At 46.4% G+C, this 22,357-nt stretch overlaps 1 protein-coding gene across 5 annotated transcripts in view; it reads left to right on the top strand.

Annotated features, from left to right (window-relative positions):
- The window catches only part of VPS53 (VPS53 subunit of GARP complex), a 240,471-nt gene that overhangs the window by 205,961 nt on the left and 12,153 nt on the right, over positions 1-22,357 (top strand). For 4 of the 5 annotated variants that reach the window (XR_010152741.1, XR_010152740.1, XR_010152739.1 and 1 more), the window contains 4 exons: positions 2,632-2,780; positions 8,752-8,821; positions 20,026-20,163; positions 22,231-22,335. Coding sequence is in view for 1 of the 5 variants with exons in the window: in XM_009431509.5 (XP_009429784.1) it covers positions 2,632-2,780; positions 8,752-8,821; positions 20,026-20,163; positions 22,231-22,335 (462 nt within the window). In the remaining 4 variants the exon portion in view is untranslated. Of the gene's footprint in view, positions 1-2,631; positions 2,781-8,751; positions 8,822-19,923; positions 20,164-22,230; positions 22,336-22,357 lie in introns of all 5 variants that reach the window. The other variant, XR_010152742.1, reaches the window with a different exon arrangement.

The raw sequence follows: 22,357 nt of genomic DNA, 5'->3' as shown, positions 1-22,357 counted from the left end.
ATGCGACGACGTATGTTTAGGGCCATGCAAAGGGACCTGCGAAGTTCGGTCTTAATGTCGCTATCCTGGGCTGTTCAGGTTGTGACCCAAACCTTCAGTCACCCATGGGGGATGATGGCAGGCATCAGCCATCTGAGGCTGGAGTGCAGTGGTACAATCACAGCTCCCTGCAGCCCCAACTTTCTGGGCTCCAGTGACCCTCCTGCCTCAGCCTCCCTGGTAGCTGAGACTATAGGCGTGTGCCACATTTTAAAAAAATACTAAAGGCAAGGTCACCTTTTATTGTTTTCTAGTACTTTAAATCACTTTCTTAGTTGACTAAGCTGACTTAAGTTTAAAATCATGAATCCACTTGGCCTTTGCTAATAATTCTTTTAACTTGACCGACGGAGTCATGACTGACTGGAGTATTAAAGCAAATCAGCTCTTTTCACATATATTCCAAATGTGGGCACATACTGACTTGGCCAGTGATCATCAAGAGGAGTTCAGTGACGAGCATGCGGAATAACCGGTGGGAAGTTGAAGAAATCCCAGGCCCCTGCTTGGTCTTGCTTCAGAGCTGCTTTGTATCTGGTGACAGAGCACGTCGCCACCTCCTTTCATGGAGGGCTGTCATGTTTAGATTATTGTTGATAAACTGTTTTGAGATTTTGAAATATACAAAGCTGCCAGCTTGGAAAGTAATAGTCATTGCTATGGACATGATTGGCTTTGGGGGCATCAAGCCCTCCCAGTTTGCTGTGTCTACCCAGAACATTCTGCTCCGAGTCCTGCTGCAGAGCCCAGGAAATGCTGACAGCACCTGTCAATTTTGGCCTCACCCTATGAGCTCATTTAAAATCACCCAGGATGCTCATTGTTTGGATGGGTCAAATCTTCAAAATAAAATGGAAAAAGAAGCCTCTTGCTTAAGATAAAAGATACTGAGGAAAACATTTCACATAACCAAAGCATTAGAATGTTAAGTCAGTTCATATTAGACCTTTCTACTGTTTCTTCATTGTTTGTTTCTGTTTTTTCCCAGTAATAAATTAGAGTTCTTTTTCCTGTGTGGAGCCTGGTTATGAAACCTTGCATAAGACTCTTCATGTCTCTGGGCCTTGGCTTTCTTATCTGTGAAATGAAGATGGAGGTCCCTTCCTGCTTTTCTGTGGTTCTGTGTGTACACATCCCTAAAGCTTTTAGAATACAAATATCCGCTGTTTTGAAAAAACATTAGGAGTCATTTGAGCTTCCCACAGCTGGAGAATCATCCACGTACGATGTGATTCTTTTAAACAAGCTCTCTGAGTATTGATTTTTTCCTTTCCCCAAGAGCTCTGTAAATATAGTGTTTTCTTGCCAGAGACATCAGGGCCTCAGAACTACTGACCTCCTTCTATGAAGATAGTATATGGTTTGTGTTTGGCTTAGGATCTCTTTAACAGACCATCTAGCTCCATTGTGAGAGGCTGACTCAGCAGAGCCCTCCAGACCGTCCAGCTCCACTGTGAGAGGCTGACTCAGCAGAACCCTCCAGACCATTCCCACTCTTCGGGATTAGAGTGCCCTTCCCTGGCAACCCCGGGGCAGGCTGGGAGCTGGTGCTGCACCCATCTCCTGCATGCACCCTTGGGGGATGGCACACTGCAGCATTGCCTCCTTCTGTTCCCAGGACTCAGTGTTGCCAAGTGCCACGTAGTCCAAGAATCCCGCCAGTTTGCTGTAGGTGTCTTCCAGAGCCTGTCGTTAGGGCTCAGGTTGAAGCAGGTCTGTCACTTGTTCACAGCCTGTTCAGGGACCACCTCGGTGCTCTCAGCAATGTTCTCTCCCCTGCGCCTGGCTCCTGGCCTGTTCCCCACGTCTCCGTCTTACCCTCTGGTCCACCCTAGTGTTTGCCAGAGATTCTCTTTCCCTTCCCCTCATTGAAATCCTGACATAATCCCAAAGGTTTTAGGAGTGTAAGATTCTACACGCATACCTCTTCAAGTGTTTTATTATGCAAATTTTTGAATATATTCAAAAGTAGAGGAAACAGTGTGGTCAGCCTCTATGTACCTGTCAGTCAGCTTCACGATCTTATTTCATCTGCACCTCTTCCCAGTAACTTCATATTATTTTGAAGCAACATCCCCACGTGTCATATCATTTCTAGTTTTCTGTGTTAAAGAATCCCAAACTCCTCCCAGTTGACTGGAGAGAAAGGTGTCTGTGAATTCCCCTCCAGGTTTCATGTCACTTAGTCCAGCCACCTCTCTCATCTCCCAGGCTGCCGGTCAGCTTGGGAGTCGGCGTCCCTCCCTGTTCTGCTGCAGTCCCCTGCTGTGGGGCACTCGGCAGGAGAACAGGATCCTTTACGGGTGGGTAGCTGAGCTGAGAAGGGAAGGCTGTTTCAGGCAGGTTGGGGACAAGGCAGGAAAAGGAAAGGGCCTGGGTCACACCTCACTGTCGGGTCCGCTGGGCACATTTGTATTTGTCCTGAGTATCAGTCCCTACAGAACGAATAAGAAACTCCCCAGGACAAAAGGGCCTGATTCCTGGGATACCAAAGCTGTGACCTGATTTCCACTCCAGCCCCTCCCTTCCGCAGTAACAGGCGACATCATTCTCCTGCGAGGGATTCAACGCCTCATCCTTTCTCCCTTTCAGATGCAGTGGCAGAACGTGGAGCACGTTGGTGACCAGAGCCCCTACGTCACCTCTGTCATTCTGCACATCAAGCAGAACGTCCCCATCATCCGTGACAACCTGGCTTCCACACGCAAGTACTTCACTCAGTTCTGCGTTAAATTTGCAAAGTAAGTCCTGGGGCGTGCTCATCTCTGGGTTCTTGTTCTTTTTAATAGACTTTATGTTTTAGAACAGTTTCAGGTTCACAGCCAAATTGAGCAGCAAGCACAGAGATTTCCCGTGTACCTGACCCCCCCAACATGCACAGTCTTCCCATTACCGACACCGCCCCACACACAAAGTGGCACATTCGTTACAGTGGATGAACCTGCATCAACACGTCATTATCACCCGGACTCTGACGTCGCGCTGGACATTCCCTTGGTTTGGACAAATGTACAGTGACGTGTGGCCGCCATTTCAGTGTCATACTCAACTGGGTTGTTTTTAAAACCATACTTCCCACCAGCATCCTCACAATTTGAGTGTCCCCACCATCCAGCTGCGGTTCGTTCTGGTGCCTGCAGTACTGATTTTAATTTGTACGCAAAAGAAGCATAGTCATAAAACTAAATCTGCTACTTAAAGTCATAGGCAACAGTAACAGCAGTACAATTGCCAGCCACGTCAAGGCAAACAAAAATGAATGGGGCCTACTGTTGTTTTGAACTGTGCAGGCATAAGCTCTCCTTGCCCAGGATTGGATAATTAAAATTCTTTTTCAGGGATTTCCTGTATGCATTTTGTTTCTCTGACTGGCTTAATAAATGCCTCTTAAGGGTAGGAGCCATTGGTTCTGTTTCTTTTGAGACTTTTTGTCCTCCCTCCCCCTGGTATTTTTTACCATGGCTGCTAGAATTTATCTATTCACACTTGGACACACTCTTGGTCTGAGGAAGGCACTAGAAATTGGGATGCACAAGTCAGGGAGCTCCCTGGCCAAGGCAGGTTGAGTGAACCCTGAGCCATGTGTCTTCCTGCTATGTCCTTGTGTGTGGCCATTTCTGCCCTGAGTTTTCAAGCGAGGAAATAGTTTAGTTCTTTGCCGATCACCATCTGGCTTAGCACCATTTTCCGTGATACCAGGTGGTGGTGAGGGTCAGTGTCTCCTCTGACCAGTTATCAAGCAAGCATTTTGGCAGACTTCTCAGGGAAGGGCTTCAGGAGGGTCAGCCCAGGCCAAGCTACTGTATTTGGGTTGTTCCCATCCAGGCCCCAGCTGGTGATCCAGGACTCCAAGTTTCTGTCTTCCCCCAATCTCTCCCAGTTTCCCTGTACCTCACAAATGAACCCCTCAGGACTAACAATTATGGAGCGGCTTGTGATGTCAGCTTTACTTTCTAGTTTGTCAAGAAAGGATAGAGTGAACTCTCCAGCGAGGCATTAATGTTTGCAGATGGCAGATGGACCAGGAGGTGAAATTCCCTCACTCCCTGGGTGCTCATTAGTGTGTTAGAAATGTTGCTGATAAATCACATTGTGACGCTCCCCATAACTGCTGGTAGAAGCAGTGTCTCTGTAAAAATTTACTGTGACTCAAAATCTCCAGGGTAGCTGCTCCGGGGTCTGATTGAGCTTACATTAAAGTGAAGGAGGAGTCGGTTGACTTAGCCAGTCCCAGCGTCTCCCTGCTCAGTCATATGACTGAGCTTACGTTAAAGTGAAGGAGGAGTCGGTTGACTTAGCCAGTCCCAGCGTCTCCCTGCTCAATCATATGATTGGGCTTACGTTAAAGTGAAGGAGGAGTCGGTTGACTTAGCCAGTCCCAGCGTCTCCCAGCTCAGTCATATGATTGAGCTTACATTAAAGTGAAGGAGGAGTCCGTTGACTTAGCCAGTCCCAGCGTCTCCCTGCTCAGTCATATGATTGAGCTTACGTTAAAGTGAAGGAGGAGTCGGTTGACTTAGCCAGTCCCAGCGTCTCCCTGCTCAGTCATATGATTGAGCTTACGTTAAAGTGAAGGAGGAGTCCGCTGACTTAGCCAGTCCCAGCGTCTCCCAGCTCAGTCATATGATTGAGCTTACATTAAAGTGAAGGAGGAGTCCATTGACTTAGCCATTCCCAGCGTCTCCCAGCTCAGTCATATGACTGAGCTTACGTTAAAGTGAAGGAGGAGTCGGTTGACTTAGCCAGTCCCAGCGTCTCCCTGCTCAGTCATATGATTGAGCTTACGTTAAAGTGAAGGAGGAGTCCGTTGACTTAGCCAGTCCCAGCGTCTCCCAGCTCAGTCATATGATTGAGCTTACATTAAAGTAAAGGAGGAGTCCATTGACTTAGCCAGTCCCAGCGTCTCCCTGCTCAGTCATATGACTGAGCTTACGTTAAAGTGAAGGAGGAGTCGGCTGACTTAGCCAGTCCCAGCATCTCCCAGCTCAGTCATATGATTGAGCTTACGTTAAAGTGAAGGAGGAGTCCGCTGACTTAGCCAGTCCCAGCGTCTCCCTGCTCAGTCATATGATTGAGCTTACATTAAAGTGAAGGAGGAGTCCGTTGACTTAGCCAGTCCCAGCATCTCCCTGCTCAGTCATATGACTGAGCTTACGTTAAAGTGAAGGAGAAGTCGGTTGACTTAGCCAGTCCCAGCGTCTCCCTGCTCAGTCATATGATTGAGCTTACATTAAAGTGAAGGAGGAGTCCGTTGACTTAGCCAGTCCCAGCGTCTCCCAGCTCAGTCATATGATTGAGCTTACATTAAAGTAAAGGAGGAGTCCGTTGACTTAGCCAGTCCCAGCGTCTCCCTGCTCAGTCATATGATTGAGCTTACGTTAAAGTGAAGGAGGAGTCGGCTGACTTAGCCAGTCCCAGCATCTCCCAGCTCAGTCATATGATTGAGCTTACGTTAAAGTGAAGGAGGAGTCCACTGACTTAGCCAGTCCCAGCGTCTCCCTGCTCAGTCATATGATTGAGCTTACATTAAAGTGAAGGAGGAGTCCGTTGACTTAGCCAGTCCCAGCGTCTCCCTGCTCAGTCATATGACTGAGCTTACGTTAAAGTGAAGGAGAAGTCGGTTGACTTAGCCAGTCCCAGCGTCTCCCTGCTCAGTCATATGACTGAGCTTACGTTAAAGTGAAGGAGGAGTCGGTTGACTTAGCCAGTCCCAGCGTCTCCCTGCTCAGTCATATGACTGAGCTTACGTTAAAGTGAAGGAGGAGTCCGTTGACTTAGCCAGTCCCAGCGTCTCCCTGCTCAGTCATATGACTGAGCTTACGTTAAAGTGAAGGAGGAGTCCGTTGACTTGGCCAGTCCCAGCGTCTCCCTGCTCAGTCATATGATTGAGCTTACATTAAAATGAAGGAGGAGTCGGTTGACTTAGCCAGTCCCAGCGTCTCCCTGCTCAGTCATATGACTGAGCTTACGTTAAAGTGAAGGAGGAGTCCGTTGACTTGGCCAGTCCCAGCGTCTCCCAGCTCAGTCATATGATTGAGCTTACGTTAAAGTGAAGGAGGAGTCGGTTGACTTAGCCAGTCCCAGCGTCTCCCTGCTCAGTCATATGATTGAGCTTACGTTAAAGTGAAGGAGGAGTCGGTTGACTTAGCCAGTCCCAGCGTCTCCCTGCTCAGTCATATGACTGAGCTTACGTTAAAGTGAAGGAGGAGTCGGTTGACTTAGCCAGTCCCAGCGTCTCCCTGCTCAGTCATATGATTGAGCTTACGTTAAAGTGAAGGAGGAGTCCGTTGACTTAGCCAGTCCCAGCGTCTCCCAGCATCAGCCTCACGTTCTCTCAGAGCCCTTGAGTTTCATTGCTAAGCCCAGGTTGAGTGCACTGGGAATTGGATGCCCCTCCTCACATCTGGAATCGTTCAGCCTGGGATCTAGGAAGTGGTTTTCTGTTTTCATCCATGGTGCCTTCTCATCCTGCTAAAATCCTGCTTAACAGAGGTGGGCTTGTGAGGAGACCCTTCCCTGGCCAAGGGCAGCAGCCACCATCGCCCTGATGGCCCAGAGAAGCCCTTGGCAGTTACCCAGCACATTGCTTGGTCTTTTCCCCACAGGACGTGTGTCAGGTCCTCATACTCCCCCCATCGCCACCTGTAGACTAGTATAGAGAGCCAGTTCAGGGGCACAGCCAAAGGTTTTTTGTTTTTTTGTTTTTTTGATACAGGGTCCCACTCTGTTACCCAGGCTGGAGTGCAGTGGTGCAACCACAGCTCACTGCAGCCCCCATCTCCTGGGCTTAGGTGATTGTCCGACCTCAGCCTCCTGAATAGCTGGGATTACAGGCGCTCGCCACCCGGCCTAGCTAATTTTTCTATTTTTTGTAGAGATAAGATTTAGCCATGTTTCCCAGGCTGGTCTCAAACTCCTGGGCTCATACAGTCCACCTGCCTGGGCCTCTCAAAGTGCTGGGATTATAGGCATGAGCTGCCATGCCCAGTCCGGAGCGTGTTCTAATGTGAAGCAACTTAGGTTACAAAGTGCTGTGTGCACAGCTGCCATTGGTCATGAGTTCAGTTTCACGTCGCTTGTCTGGCTCTGGTTTCCAGCACGGAGGAATTCCTTCCAAATAGCCCTGTGTTTACTCTCCTTCCTGATCACAAGCCACCTCCAGATCCGATCTCCGGACTCCAGTTTCCTCTCCCTTAGCTTCCTTTCTACCCCACCCCTGCAAAACCATAGATGTTTCCTTGTACCTCGTTTGCTGTCTTAAGCAATAGCAGCCTTTCCTGTTGAGACATCAAAATCCACAGCCTGTTTGAAACTGCAGTTGAACCACAAGCAACTTCCCTCATCCACTGAGCTGATCCTCCTCCCTTCAATCAAGGAGATAATGAGACAAATCTCATAATAGTGGTTGGGAAGATAAAATGAGAAGCCACATATTAACTTCCTGGTAAAGTGCTGATACCAAGCTGACATTCAAAAAGTGGTAGGTGGCTGGGCGCGGTGGCTCACGCCTGTCATCGCAGCGCTTTGTGGGGCTGAGGCAAGCGGATCACTTGAGGCCAGGAGTTCGAGACCAGCCTGGCCAACATGGTGAAACCCTATCTCTACTAAAAATACAAAAATTAGCTGGGTATGCTGGTGCGTGCCTGTAATCCCAGCTACTCAGGAGGCTGAGGCACGAGAATTGCTTGAACCCAGGAGGCAGAGGTTGCAGTGAGCCAAGATGGTGCCACTGCACTCCAGCCTGGGTGACAGAGCGAGACTCTGTCTCAAAAAAAAAAAAGTTTATGATTTACTCAGTGTGCGTTCACTTGAGCATCTCCTATGTCTTAGACCCAGAGTTAAATGTTTTGGCCTGATAAACATGGCCCCCATCTTCATTTGCCTTAATAGTCAGGTGAAGCAAAATAGACATGTAAGCAAATGAGCATAATGAACTAGGTTAGATGTGAGGGTGGAGGCCTGCGGACTCCATGTAGAGTATGGCGAAGGCAGCAGAAGAAAGGCTTTCTAGAGACGCCATTGAACGGGATCTGAGAGGTGCGTGTGTACTGACCCACAGGCCCCTTCTAGGAAAGGCAGTCCAGGCGAGGGAGCAGTGTAGGCATTAAATAGCCCCCAGAATCCTGGGATCTGCAAGTGGCTCAGTTGGGTTGAAGCATAGGGAGGCCAGGGCTTAGCAGGATGAGGCTGGAGACAGAGAATGAAGAATCAAGGAAGCCTGGCCCAGTGGCTCACGCTTGTAATCCCAGCACTTCCGGAGCCCAAGGGAGGAGAACTGCTTGAAGCCAGGAGTTTGAGCCCAGCCTGGGCAGCATAACGAAATCCTGCCTCTACAAAAAAATTAAAAAGTAGCCAGGTGCGGTGCCTGTAGCCCTTACATCCAGTCTGATTGGGCTAGCTTCGATCATATCCCCTCTCAGGACAAACAACAGTCACCAAAGGAATGCTGTGCTCTGACGAGCTGAGAATAGTTAGAGTTCACTGGGAGTCTAGGATGGGATCCAGTTTTCCCGGGCCTGCCAGGGCCTCATGTAACTAAACAAAACCAGGACTTTGCTCAGAAGAAAAATAAGATAATGGGCAACAGTGGAGTCCACTTCGATTCTTCATTAAAAAAGGTTTTTTCATGGAGATACGTGGAACCTTAAAGTTTTTGCATTTCTTTCCTCAAGAGAGAATAAGCCTAATTTGTCACTTCTTTTTTATCCACAGCTCCTTCATTCCCAAATTCATCACCCACCTCTTCAAGTGCAAGCCAATTAGCATGGTGGGAGCAGAACAGGTGAGATGGACGTAGTATCAGGCATTTGCCTGGCAGCTTTTGTTGTAGATCAAGCACATATTCTTCTAGTCCAGATCTACTTGGCAGGAATAAAATTGATGATGTCCCCTGTTTGGGGACAGTATAATGACTCACCTGGAAGGTTTCTTAATTTGTTCTTCCATTTATTTTTAAAAATTTTCTTTGAATGCCTACTAAGTTCTGGGTGCAGGGTATAACACAGCAAGCACCATGGAAAGGTCCCTGCTCCTAGTGCTCACACTCCAATAAGAAGAGGTGGGTGGGCCGGGCACAGTGGCTCACGCTGTAACCCCAGCACTTCGGGAGGCCTGGGCAGGCCGATCACCTGGGGTAAGGAGTTTGAGAGCTGCCTGGCCAACATGGTGAAACCCCATCTCTACTAAAAATACAAAAATTAGCTGGGCATGGGGGCAGGCTACTGGGGAGGCTGAGGCAGGAGAATCACTTGAACCCGGGAGGCGGAGGTTGCAGTGAGCCGATATCACACCACTGCACTCCAGCCTGGGTGACAAAGTGAGACTCCATCTCAAACAAACAAACAAACAAACAAAAAAACTAACAAAAAACTTGGGATACTGGCCGGGCGTGGTGGCTCACGTCTGTAATCCTAGCACTTTGGGAGGCCGAGGTGGGCAGATCAGAAGGTTAGGAGTTCAAGACCAGCCTGGCCAATATAGTGAAACCCTGTCTCTACTAATAATACAAGAAATTAGCCGGGCATGATGGTGGGCACCTGTAATCCCAGCTACTCGGGAGGCTGAGGCAGAATTGCTTCAACCCGGGAGGTGGAGGTTGCAGTGAGCCGAGATCACACCACTGTACTCCAGCCTGGGCAACAAGAGCGAAACTCCATCTCAAAAAAAAAAAAAAACAATTAGCCAGGCGTGGTGGTGCATGCCTGTAATCCCAGCTACTCGGGAGGCTGAGACAGGAGAATCACTTGCAGTTGGAGGTGGAGGTTGCAGTGAGCTCAGATCACACCACTGCACTCCAGCCTGGGCAACAGAGTGAGACTCCATCTCAAAAAATAAAAATAAAAAAAGAATAAATCCCAGTGATGGGAGGCTGAGATGGGAGGATCACTAGAGGCCAGGAGTTCAAGACCAGCCTGGGCAACATAGTGCAACCCTATCTCTCAAAAAAATAAAACATTAGCTAAAAAACGGTCCACATCTGTAGTCCCAGCTGCTCAGGAGGCTGAAGTCGGAGGGTTCTTTGAATCCAGGCTGAAGTGAGCTATGATCGTGCCACTGCACTGAAGCCTGGGCAACAGAGTAAGACACCATCTGCCCCACAAAAAAAAAAAAAGAGTCTTTTAATAATTATAGTAAGCTCAGACCCAAAGCCAATATCTTCAGAAAAATATCAGTTCATCCAGTGCTTACATCCATTATTATTATTATTTTTTTTAAACAAACCCACAGCCAACATCCTGTTTACTTCCGTTTTGAGGTGTGGATGAGAAAACCATCTGCTGGAACTGGAGTTTTACTTAATCAGACCCCAGGCCAGTTCAGGTGGGCAGTAGGGGAGTGTGGATCTTGACAGGCCCAGAATGGGGAGGGTGTGGGTGGGAACTACAGGGCAACGTGGCCTCTGAAGGATTCTCACATGAGTTGAGGTTTGGCTGGGCCTGTACTTGCCCTGATGTCTGGGCCTTGAAACTCAAGCAGCCATGTAGCTGCAGGCTTGTTCACTCAGGCAGCAGAACCATCAGAATCAAGTTAACTCAGCAGTGTTCATAGACTGAAACAGACGCTGCCTCCAGTAGTGGAGCAGCTGCCATCCAAACTTGAACAAAAGCTGTGGCATTGGAAGCTAAGATTTAGCCCAACCTCAGCTGTGTCTGCCTTGCCACAAGGGTGCCAGATCCTAAATTAGGTTTTGCTTTAATACTTATGCTGAAAATGGGATGGGAGACATTTTTCTGCTCTTTGTTCTCTGAGTACTATATAAAGTGAGTTATTTATCTTTGGGCCCCAGAGTCCTCGAGCAATTGCAAGGGCACGTGGAACTGACCCACACCAACATTGATCATGCTTCTTGCTAGTTTGTGATCTTCAGATCATCCTGTTTTGCAGGGTCACTAATTATTCTTGTGGCTGTGTTCACCTACGAAAGCTTTTCTTTCCCTTGAGATTAAGGATAAGAGGAGAATGTCTGCTGTCACCATTTCTATCCCACGTTGTTGTTGAAGTCCTGGCTAGGACAACAAGGCAAAAAATACAATATTTTTAAAAGAAACAAAATATATACAGATTAGAAAGGAGGAAACTAAGCTGTCATTTTTCATGGAAAATATGATTATAAGTAATAAATCTAAAAGGATCTACAGATAAACTGTTAGAATATAAATTTAGCAGGCCGGGTGCAGTGGCTTACACCCTTAATCCCAACACTTTGGGAGGCCGAGGCGGGCGGATCACAAGGTCAAGAGTTAAAGACCAGCCTGACCAACACAGTGAAACCCCCGTCTCTACTAAAAATACAAAAATTAGCTGGGCAAGGTATGGTGCGCCTGTAATCCCAGCTGCTGGAGAGGCTGAGGCAGGAGAATTGCTTGAACCTGGGAGAACTGCTTGAACCTGGGAGGTTGCAATGAGCTGAGATTGCGCCACTGCACTCCAGCCTGAGTGATAGAGACTCCGTCTCAAAAAAAAAAAAAAAAAAAAGAATATAAATTTAGCAAGGTTGCTGGCTATAAGGAAAGTGTTTTAAAATATATTTCTATATACCAGCAGCAAACCATTTAAAAATGAACATTTTTGAGTGAAATACTTTTTTTTTTTTGCTGTATTGCCCAGGTTGGAGTGAGTACAGTGGCACAATCATAGCTCACTGCAGTCTCAACTCCTGGGCTCAAGCCATCCTCCTGCCTCAACTTCTCAAGTATCTGGGACTACAGGAATGTACTACCATGCCTGGCTGGCTCTTTTTTTTTTTTTTTGGTAGATATAGGGTCTGCCTCCCCGTGTCTCCCAGGCTGGTCTCAAACTCCACCCTCCTCAGCCTCCCAAAGTGGTGCGATTACAGGCGTGAGCCATGGCTCCCAGGCTTAAATGAAATCATTTACAATAACATCAGGAAACATTAAATACCTAGGAGTAAATTAAAAATGTACAAGTCTTCTACACAGAAAACTGTACAATATTAAGACACAGAATCCATAAAGACCTTTAAAATGACAGGATAGCTCATGTTCATTGATAAGAAAGACTCAAAAAGAAATACATATGGAGTCTTTCTGAGCCTACTCTGGCTGAGGAGGCTGCCCAATAAAAAATAAATAACAATTTAAAAAGCGGCAAATTATTCCAAAATTAATCTATGGATAGAATTCAATCCTAATTACTGTATCAATTTATCTATAGATACAGTAGAATCCCAGCAGGGGTGTGTGTGTGTGTGTGTGTGTGTGTGAGAGTGTGTGTGTGTGTGTGAATTGATATGCTGATTTTAAAAGTTAGATGAAAGTACAGAAGACAACAGCCAAAATAATCTTAGAACAGAATTAGAGGAGTCAAAGCTCAGGATATCAAGACTTATTGCAGCAGTATTGTAATTAGAGCAGTGTGGCACTGGCCCCAGGGACAAATAGGCCAACAGAACAGATCTGAGCTGAGGAATCGACCCACACATATGTAGATACTTGATTTATGACCAAAATGGCATCATTCAAAGAGAGTCTTTTCAGTAAATAGTGCTGGGTAACTGGATATCCATATTGGAAAAAAATCTTGACCTTTGCCACACACCATATATAAAAATCAGTTCCAAAGAGGATTTGGTGAAATTAGAACACTCATACATTGCTGGTGGTAATGCAAAACGGTACAGCCATTTTGGAAAACAGTTTGGCATTTACATAGAGTTACCACAGGGCCCAGCAATTATACTCCTAGATATATACCCAAATGAATTGAAAAAGGCAGGGTGCATGGTTCACACCTGTAATCCCAGCGCTTTGGGAGGCTGAGGCAGGCAGATCACCTGAGGTCAGGAGTTCGAGACCAGCCTGGCCAACATGGTGAAAACCCACTTCTACTAAAAATACAAAAATTAGCTGTACATGGTGGTGTGCGCCTGTAACCCCAGCTACTCGGGAAGCTGAGGCAGGAGAATCACTTGAACCTGGGAGGCAGAGATTGCAGTGAGCCAAGATTGCGCCACTGTACCTTTAGGCTGGGTGACACGGTGAGACTCTGTCTCAAAAAAAAAAAAGAATTGAAAAAAAATGTGTTCACACAAAAGCTTGTACACAAATATTCATAGCAGCACCATTTATAATAGCCAGAAAGTAGAAACAACTCAAATGTCCATCAGCTGATGATAAACAAAATGTGGTCTATCCATACAAGGGAATATTACTCAGCCATTAATTAAAAGGAATAAAGTACCCGTTCATGCTACAACATGGAAGAGCCTTGAAACCATGTTAAGCGAAAGAAGCCAGACACAAAAAGCCACCTATTGTGTGACTCTGCTTCTATGAAATGTCCAGAACAGGCAAATCCGTAAAACAGAAAGTGGATTAATGGTTGGCAAAGGCTGAGGGAGGGGGAGATGGGAATGGCTGCTAATGGGTAAGGGTTTCTTTCTGGGGTGATAATGTGTTCTGAAACCAGATAATGCTGACAGCTGTACAACCTTGTGAATAGACCTTAAAAACCACTGAATTGTACACTTCCAAAAGGTAAATTTTATGGTTTTTGAATTATATCTCCATTTTTAGAAAATTAATCCCAGATGGATTATGGCTCTAAAAAATAAGGCAATTAAGCTTCTGGAAGATTTAATATAAGACAATATGTTTATGACCTTGGGTTAGGCAAAGATCCCTTAAACAAAACATTAAAAGCACTAACCATAAAAGAAAAGATTGGTTATTTTGAGTACTTAAAAGACTTTGGCCAAGTGCGATGGCTTGTGCCTGTAATCCTAGCACTTTGGGAGGCTGTGGCAGGAAGACTGCTTGAGCTCAGCAGTTTGAGATCAGCCTGGGCAACACAGCGAGACCCCATCTCTACAAAGCAGTTTAAAAATTAGCCAAGTGTGGCACGTGCCTGTAGTCCTAGCTACTCGGGAAGCTGAGACAGGAGGATCAGTTGAGCCAGGGAGTTCAAGGTTGCAGTGAGCTATGATTGCACCACTGCATTCCAGCCCAGGTGACAGAGTAAGACCCTGTCTCTAATCATAATAATAATTTAAAAGAGTGATGATACCAAGTGTTGGTGAGGATGTGGAGCATCTGGAACTTTCATATGTGCTGGTAGAAATGGAAGTTAGCACAGCCACATTGGAAAACTCCTAGTCAGTTAGCCAAACATATGCCTACCCCATGATCCAGCAGTTCTACTCTTGAGTAGCTTCCACCCTAGAGAAATGAGGACTTTATGACCACCAAAGGCATGCACACGAATGTTCACAGCAGGTTTATGAGCAGGCAACTGGCTACAGTGAGAGAGAGCAGGAGAGACGAATGTTCACAGCAGGTTTATGAGCAGGCAACTGGCTACAGTGATAGAGAGCAGGAGAGACGAATGTTCACAGCAGGTTTATGAGCAGGCAACTAGCTACAGTGAGAGAGAGCAGGAGAGTTTGTTGAGAGGGAAAGGAGAGCATTGACTGGACGAGAGCATGAGGAAGGCTTCAGGGATGCCAGAAGTGTGCTCTGTCTTCCGTTAGGCAGCAGGATGTGCACATGTCTGGATGTTGATCGAATGGCATACGTGGTGTTTGTGTACTCTGTGAAAGTTATACCTAATTTTTTTAAAAAGAAAAAGAAATAGAACATGTGTCCACCTTGTTCCATCCCTCCTGATAGCCTAAGCGGTCTCCCCTGTGCCACCTCATTGAAGAATTTTCTATGGTGGGACCAATATGGTTCACCTATGTGGTTTTGTTCACATGGTTCTTTGTCTTCTAGGAGTGTGGGCCTGTATCTTATTTACGCAAAATTTTCATAACTGTTGATAGTCATCGTGTCCCCAAGAATTGTAGGAGGCTCCTCGGGAAGTAAAGGGCCCCTCTCAAAGATTTCCATTGCTGGGTGATCAGCCTTCACAGGCATGGCATACTGGCCACCCTCGCACCCCCACATCCCATCAACAACATTAGCCAGCCCACACTGCCCCAGAAATTATCGCTGAGGCAGAAATGAATGTGGCAATAGCCACCCCTTGCCCAATGTCTCATGCCTAAGAAGATGAATTATCAACTATTTCAAAGTTGAAAACTAGCAGATTTTCATGATAAATGGGACCTTTCTGTCTTTACTTTGCACAGACAGCCGCCAAGTCTATCAGGCTCATTCCCGCCTTTTCTGACTGTCTTGCTTTACGTATAAAACCTCAGGTTCGTTCCCGCCTTTTCTGACGGCCTTGCTTTACGTATAAAACCTGAGACCAGGGTTTTCACCTCTCAGTGTCTGGTAAAGACAGAATTTTATGGTGACTGGCCAGGGAATGAAAGTGTCTTATCTCCCTGTATATGAGGGACACGAGAGAATTATGCCTGGTGCATTCAAACCCTTCCTGTCATTTAAGACTGTACAATTATTTATGCATGTCATGTATCTCTGGGAAGTAAAGTAGGAAATATCTCCATATGCTTTAAAATATAATGACTGATTTTTTTTTCCTACCAACAAATGAATGCTAAGACATGGCTTTGATTTTGACAAGGCTCTCAAAATTTGCTACATGGAAGACAGAGTTGAGTCCTGAATGGTAGTCTTTAAACAAAAATTCCAGTTAATTAATGTACAGAAAATAATGTAAAAAACAGTAGCTAACTACTCAGCTCAGCAAAATATGTAACAAAATATGTAACATGTTTCCACATTTACTTTACATCTTTTTTTTTTTTTTTTTGAGAAAATGTCTCACTGTGTTGCCCAGTCTGGAGTACAATGGCGCGATCTTGGCTCACTGCAACCTTCACCTCCCGAGTTCAAGCCATTCTCCTGCCTCAGCCTCCCGAGTAGCTGGGATTACAGGTGTGCACCACCATATGTGGCTAATTTTTGTATTTTAGTAGAGATGGGGTCTCACCATGTTGGCCAGGCTGGTCTCAAACTCCTGACCTTAAGTGATCTGCCCACCTCAGCCTCCCAAAGTTCTGGGATTGCAGGCATGAGACACCACGCCTGGCCCATTTTTTTTTTTTCTTTTCTTAAGAGACAGGGTCCCACTCTGTCTCCCAGGCTGGGGTGCAATGGTGCCATCATAGCTCACTGCAACCTGGAATTCCTGGGCTTAAGCCATCTTCCCACCTCAGCCTCCTAAGTAGCTGAGACTACAAGTGTGTGCCACTGTGCCTGTCTAATCTTTTTATTTTTGTTTTTGTAGAGACAAGGTCTCACTGTGTTGCCCAGGGTAATCTTGAATTCGTAGCCTCAAGTGATCCTTCTGCCTCAGCCTCCCAAAATGCTGGGATTACAGGCATGAGCTGCCACACCCAGCCTGCTTTAGATCATTTTTATGTAAAGTAAATCATTACAGTTATTGCTGAAGACCGCCCCCATGAACCCCACCCTGCCCATCCCTTCCTCCATGCCCCAAAGTAAACACTGTCCTGATTTTGATTTTATTCTCATATGTGTTTTGATATATGTGTATATATTCACAAATGATATATGATTTTGTTTTGCATATTTTAAAACTATATAAATGGCATTAGACATATCATTTCCCCACTTGCTTTTTTTTGCCCAACTTACTATTTTCTGTGATTTATGCATGTTGATGCATGCTGTGTGCACCCATTCATTTTCACCTCAGCAGCATATTCCATTGCACGAATGCGCTGTCATTTGTTTATTCATTCCACTGTCAATGGACGTGTAGGTTGTTTCCAAACTTTTGCTTTTATAAACAGTGGATGCAGGGAACGTTTTTACGTGGGCAAGAATTCCTCTAATGGATATAAGTATTAATGCTGTGTTATGGGTGATACACATCTCCAGCTAAGGAAATGTTGCTAAATTTCCCCCAACGTGCTTGAACTAACTTCTACTGTCACCACTAGTCTGAATTTCAGTGTGGCGGTGCCCACACTAGATTATCAACCTGTTTACTTCTGACTCTGATGGGTGTATTATGGTGTACATTTGTGAATTTCACTGCCATGGCCGTGCCCACACTTGATTATCAAATAATCTGTTTACTTCTGACTCTGATGGATATATTATGGTGTACATCTGTGGTTTTAATTTGCATTTCCTAATTACTAACCAGGTTACGTGTCATTTCATATGCCTTTCGGGCATTTGAGTTTCCTCTTTTGTGCATCCGTTGTTGGTATTGTTTGCCTGTTGTTGTGTCGCTGTTGGGATAGTTTGTGCTTTTCCTGTTGATGTGTAGGAATCTTCATGTTCGGAACCCCATTCCCTTGTCAACGTTGCACGTATCTTCTCCTGATTTATGTCTTGTCTTTTACTTTGTTTGTTTCTTCTGATATAGATGCCTTTCATTTTAGGGTAGGTGGTTCATTCTTTCTGATGTTTGACATTCTTCTCCACCCATAAGCAATGAAAATAATCTCTGTATTTTCTTCTTCTTTTTTTATTTTTTATTTTTTATGTATTTATTTTTTTGAGACAGTGTCTTGTTCTGTCACCCAGGCTGTAGCGCAAACCTCCCAGGTTCAAGCGATTCTCCTGCCTCAGCCTCCCGAGTAGCTGGGATTACAGGCATGCGCCACCACACCCGGCTAATTTTTGTATTTTTAGTAGAGACAGGGTTTCTCCATGTTGGCCAGGCTGGTCTCGAACTCCTGACCTCAGATGATCCACCCGCCTCGGCCTCCCAAAATGCTGGGATTACAGGCGTGAGCCACTGCACCCTGTATTTTCTTCTTAAAGTTTTTCTTTTTTATATCTAAGAATTTAATCCACCTAGAATGCTTTAGAGGCTTGTTCTGGGTTCCTCCGAGGAAAAGCAGCAGTCATTTCCACTGGAATTCTGGAAAGTGCGCTAACGCCAGGCTCTTCACGTGGGCCTTGAGCAATCTGTGCCATTCCCCCTCCTGGAGGTTTGCATACCCTTTTCTCTGAGCCCTTGGCCTTTTCAACAAAGCAGACACTAGGATAGTAAGAATTTCTATCTCTAGAAATCCAGAAAGGTCCAAAATGCCCTGCACTTTGCTGGCTACAGTTGAATGACCTGCGTGGTGCAGGCCTTTGACTAGCTGCATGAAATTGCTCTGACCTTAGTGTAATTCCTTACCACACCTAAATTATTCCACATAAAACACGGACGTCTTCCCCATGTTTCTACCATTGTTAAAATTACAGTTGCCATAACCCTTAAGTTCATAGTATCTATCGTTACTTAGTTTCTCTTTAATCGTTAATTCTTCTGTCCAAAGCAAAGTAAATAGGAAATTGGAGGATGCAAAGTGTTGCAGGGCCTGAAGGGTCCCATTTCTCACCTACCTGATAGGATTACAGAAGGCTTTCCCAAAGAAGCAGGCAGTGGCAGAGAGTACAGGCCTTGCCCTGAATATGTTTGGCCGTTATCACCGGAGTTGAGTGGTGGCATTGGGAGCTGTCACCCCACTGCTGCCGTTGTCTGCTTGGTGACCATGTGGTTCCATTCTCCTAAGCCATCTCAACAGGCCAGAGTACACCCTTCTGGCTTCAGCCATTTCTCTGCTCCCTGGTTGCCAAGAGCAGCGGCGGCAGCAGAGCAGGGCAGTCAGCAGGAGTCAGTGTGAGCTCGACACCAAAACCACCCAGGGACATTTACCTGGGCAACCGGAAATGGAATTCCAGCTTCCCATCCACCTTTTGTCTAACCCGGTTACCTGGGCAACCGGAAATGGAATACCAGCTTCCCGTCCACCTTTTGTCTAACCCGGTTACCTGGGCAACCGGAAATGGAATACCAGCTTCCCGTCCACCTTTTGTCTAACCCGGTTACCTGGGCAACCGGAAATGGAATTCCAGCTTCCCGTCCAACTTTTGTCTAACCCCGTCCGTTGCATGAGATGAGTTTGGTGAGCTGTTAATCCTCTGGAACTTTTTCTCATCTGTAAAATGGGAACGATAAATAACCTCCAGGGTAGGTAAGGCTTTACTCAGATTAAATGTGACAAAACGTTCCTCATGTCATTCTCGGCAGTCAGTGAGCCTTTAGGACTATGGGTGTCCTTCTAGATAATTGGCATCCCAGAGAACCATAACAAACAAAGAGGAAAAGGTAGATTGTTGCCAGGATACAATGTTTACATTTGGGTAAATCTCCTACATCCTCAGTAACATCCAGAGAAATTCAAAGTACAACAATAATGAGTTACTATTTTTTGCCTAATGAATAATCAGGATTTGATGAGTTTTCAGTGCTGATAAGGGTGCAGTCTGCATGGCTGGCACAGGTGTAAATGGGTCCATTCCATTGGAAAGATCTTAAAGTTTACACAACCACACACATCACAGAGTACTGCAGAGCCATTAAATCACGATTCTTCTTTAGAGATAGGGTCTCGCCATGAGGCCCAGGCTAGAGTGCAGTTAAAAACCATGATTTGTTTTTTAAAGACTGCAAAGATGGGAAAATAGAATATAAAAATTGTATATATTAAGTGAGAAAACCAGGTTATAAAATTGAATATACATACAGTATGATGCTGATTTAGTTTTATGGAGGAGTTGTGGTTTGTTACTGAGACAGGGTCTCCCTCTGTCACCCAGGCTGGAGATTTACAGTGGCACAATCTTGAGTCACTGCAGCCTCAACCTCCCAGGCTTAAGCGATCCACCCACCTCAGTCTTCCTCAGTAGCTGGGACCACAGATGCGCACCCCCACGCCTGGCTAATTTTTGCATTTTTTGTAGAGGTGGGGTTTTGCCATGTTGCTCAGGCTGGTCTCAAATTCCTGAGCTCAAGTGATCCTGCTGCCTGGCCCTCCTGAAGTGCTGGGATTACAGGTGTGAGCCACGGCTCCTGGCCCCCTGATTTAGTTTTTTATATACGTACACATAGGCTGGCTCCTTGATGTTGTTTTTCCTAGGTGATGGGAATGATACATAATTTTTTTCTTTTATATTTCTGTTTATTTCCCAAATTTTTTGCAACAAGAATGTGTTACGTGTATAACGAGAAAAACATGACTCATCGGCATGAATCCACTCGGCACTGGGTCGCTGGAAGGGGCCGGTAATGCTCTGCTTTGCTCCACAGCTGCTGCTGGACACCCACTCGCTGAAGATGGTCCTGCTTGATCTCCCCTCCATCGGCTCGCAGGTGGTGAGGAAGGCACCCGCCAGCTACACCAAGATCGTTGTCAAAGGCATGACCCGGGCTGAGATGATCCTCAAGGTGATGGCTTGTGTTAAAAGGGGCCAGTTATTTATTTAATCTCTTTTTCTGAGAAGCCTTGGTTTTGAAAGCACAGGGTAGGTCCTATCCTCTCCGGCCTCAAAGCATGGTCCACATTCTTGGGCTGGACTGGATTTTGGCCTAATCAGATATTGTTGAAAGTCTGTGGATAGTTATTAGGGCTCAGTAATTCCTTCTGACAAATGAATTTCTTGTTGGCGTGGGATTCTCTTGTGATCAAATGTGGTCAAGCTTGGAGGTTAGGTGGTCGCCACTGTGAATCAATGTACGTCAGGGATCTCTGCTTCTCAGCAGGAATTTCAGGCACAGCTCTCAGTTACTCCCTTCCACATCAGCCTTTTTGGCTTTCTGTACTCTGCCACTTTAAATGAACTCTGAACAGATGTTGTAGTAACTGAATCTAATCAGCAAATGGATATTTTAAAGCCCCATTTAACAAAAGACTGTACTTCGAGTGAGGAACGTCTGAAGCCCTGCACATCTGCCTCTGGTTTCCAGCTATTTTGAAGAGTAGGGATGAGGGCTGGAGAACAGATGGTCCTGTGGTGATGTGGTCTTAAAAGCCCAGGACCTGTAGGCTCTTCAGGCTACTTCCTAAACCAGATGACTCAGGGACGGCAGGAGTAGGAAGTGGCAGCAGGGCCTCAGACACCGGTGGGATGTGGGTGAGGATGAAGCAGCTCATGTGGGTGAGGATGAAGCAGCTCATGTGGGTGAGGGTGAAGAGCTCATGTGGGTGAGGATGAAGCAGCTCATGTGGGTGAGGATGAAGCAGCTCATGTGGGTGAAGATGAAGCAGCTCATGTGGGTGAGGATGAAGCAGCTCATGTGGGTGAGGATGAAGCAGCTCATGTGGGTGAGGATGAAGCAGCTCATGTAGGTGAGGATGAAGCAGCTCATGTGGGTGAGGGTGAAGCAGCTCATGTAGGTGAGGGTGAAGAGCTCATGTAGGTGAGGATGAAGCAGCTCATGGGGGGTGAGGATGAAGCTGCCTCATCATGTTCTTTCCCTGCTGCTTACTGCTGGGGAGGAGAGCCTGTGGTCTGGGAATTATCGGCAGAGCATGCCTGAGTGAACTCCTCCTCGCCACTCTTCCCTTCAGTCTCAGGAATTCAAAACAAATCAGTCGGCTGGGGAAAGAAAATCAGATACTGTATTCCAGAACGAAACGGAAATGAATAAGGGTTGCAGTGCCGTTCCTTTCCTTTGTTTGTGTGTTAATTGATAGTTTAAATTAGTCGTTACAGATTTTAAGTCTCCAAAAGGTGAGGCAGCTTTGGCATTTTTGTTTTTGCAGAAATCCACTTACTTATACCAGCTCCTTTTGCCACCCATTTCTCAGGAATCATAGTACGTCAAGGCAGAAGGAGCAAGTACCGTGTACTGGTGAAATGCCTGGAACAGGAGACCCTCTCACGCAGGGTTTCCCAGATGGTCCTGATAGTTTAAAAGTCACCTGGGACTCCAGCCAGGCCTACTGAATTAGAGTCTTTAGAGGAGGGCCCCGGAAACCCATACTTCAAAAAGCAGCGCAGGTGTTTTTAGGATTCAGCAAATTTAGGACATTGCTGTAGTGGCATGTGAAGATGAGATGGGCCACTGGGGCGTTTCTAGTTTGGGTTGCTGCTGCTTAAGGAAACCTCTCAGAATCCATTTAGCGCTCGGCTGGCAAGTGAGGAGTGAGTTTTCCTGAAGGGCCCGCTCCCGTCTCCTCCCGCGGTGGGTAGTGAGTTTTCCTGAGGGTCCGCTCCCGTCTCCTCCTGCGGTGGGTAGTGAGTTTTCTTGAGGGTCCGCTCCCGTCTCCTCCCGTGGTGGGTAGTGAGTTTTCCTGAGGGTCCGCTCCCGTCTCCTCCCGCGGTGGGTAGTGAGTTTTCCTGAGGGTCCGCTCCCGTCTCCTCCCGCGGTGGGTAGTGAGTTTTCTTGAGGGTCCGCTCCCGTCTCCTCCCGTGGTGGGTAGTGAGTTTTCCTGAGGGTCCGCTCCTGTCTCCTCCCGTGGTGGGTAGTGAGTTTTCCTGAGGGTCTTGCTCCTGTCTCCTCCCGCTGTAGGTAGTGATGGCCCCTCATGAACCGTTGGTGGTGTTTGTTGACAACTACATCAAACTTCTCACAGACTGCAACGCAGAAACCTTTCAGAAGATACTGGACATGAAGGTTTGTGCCGGGACGTTTGGTC

Source organism: Pan troglodytes, chromosome 19, assembly GCF_028858775.2.
Source record: "Pan troglodytes isolate AG18354 chromosome 19, NHGRI_mPanTro3-v2.0_pri, whole genome shotgun sequence".
NCBI classification, from domain to species: Eukaryota; Metazoa; Chordata; class Mammalia; order Primates; family Hominidae; genus Pan; species Pan troglodytes.
The sequence above is the reverse complement of the archived record's forward strand: the minus strand, read 5'-3'. Positions and strand labels throughout refer to the sequence as shown.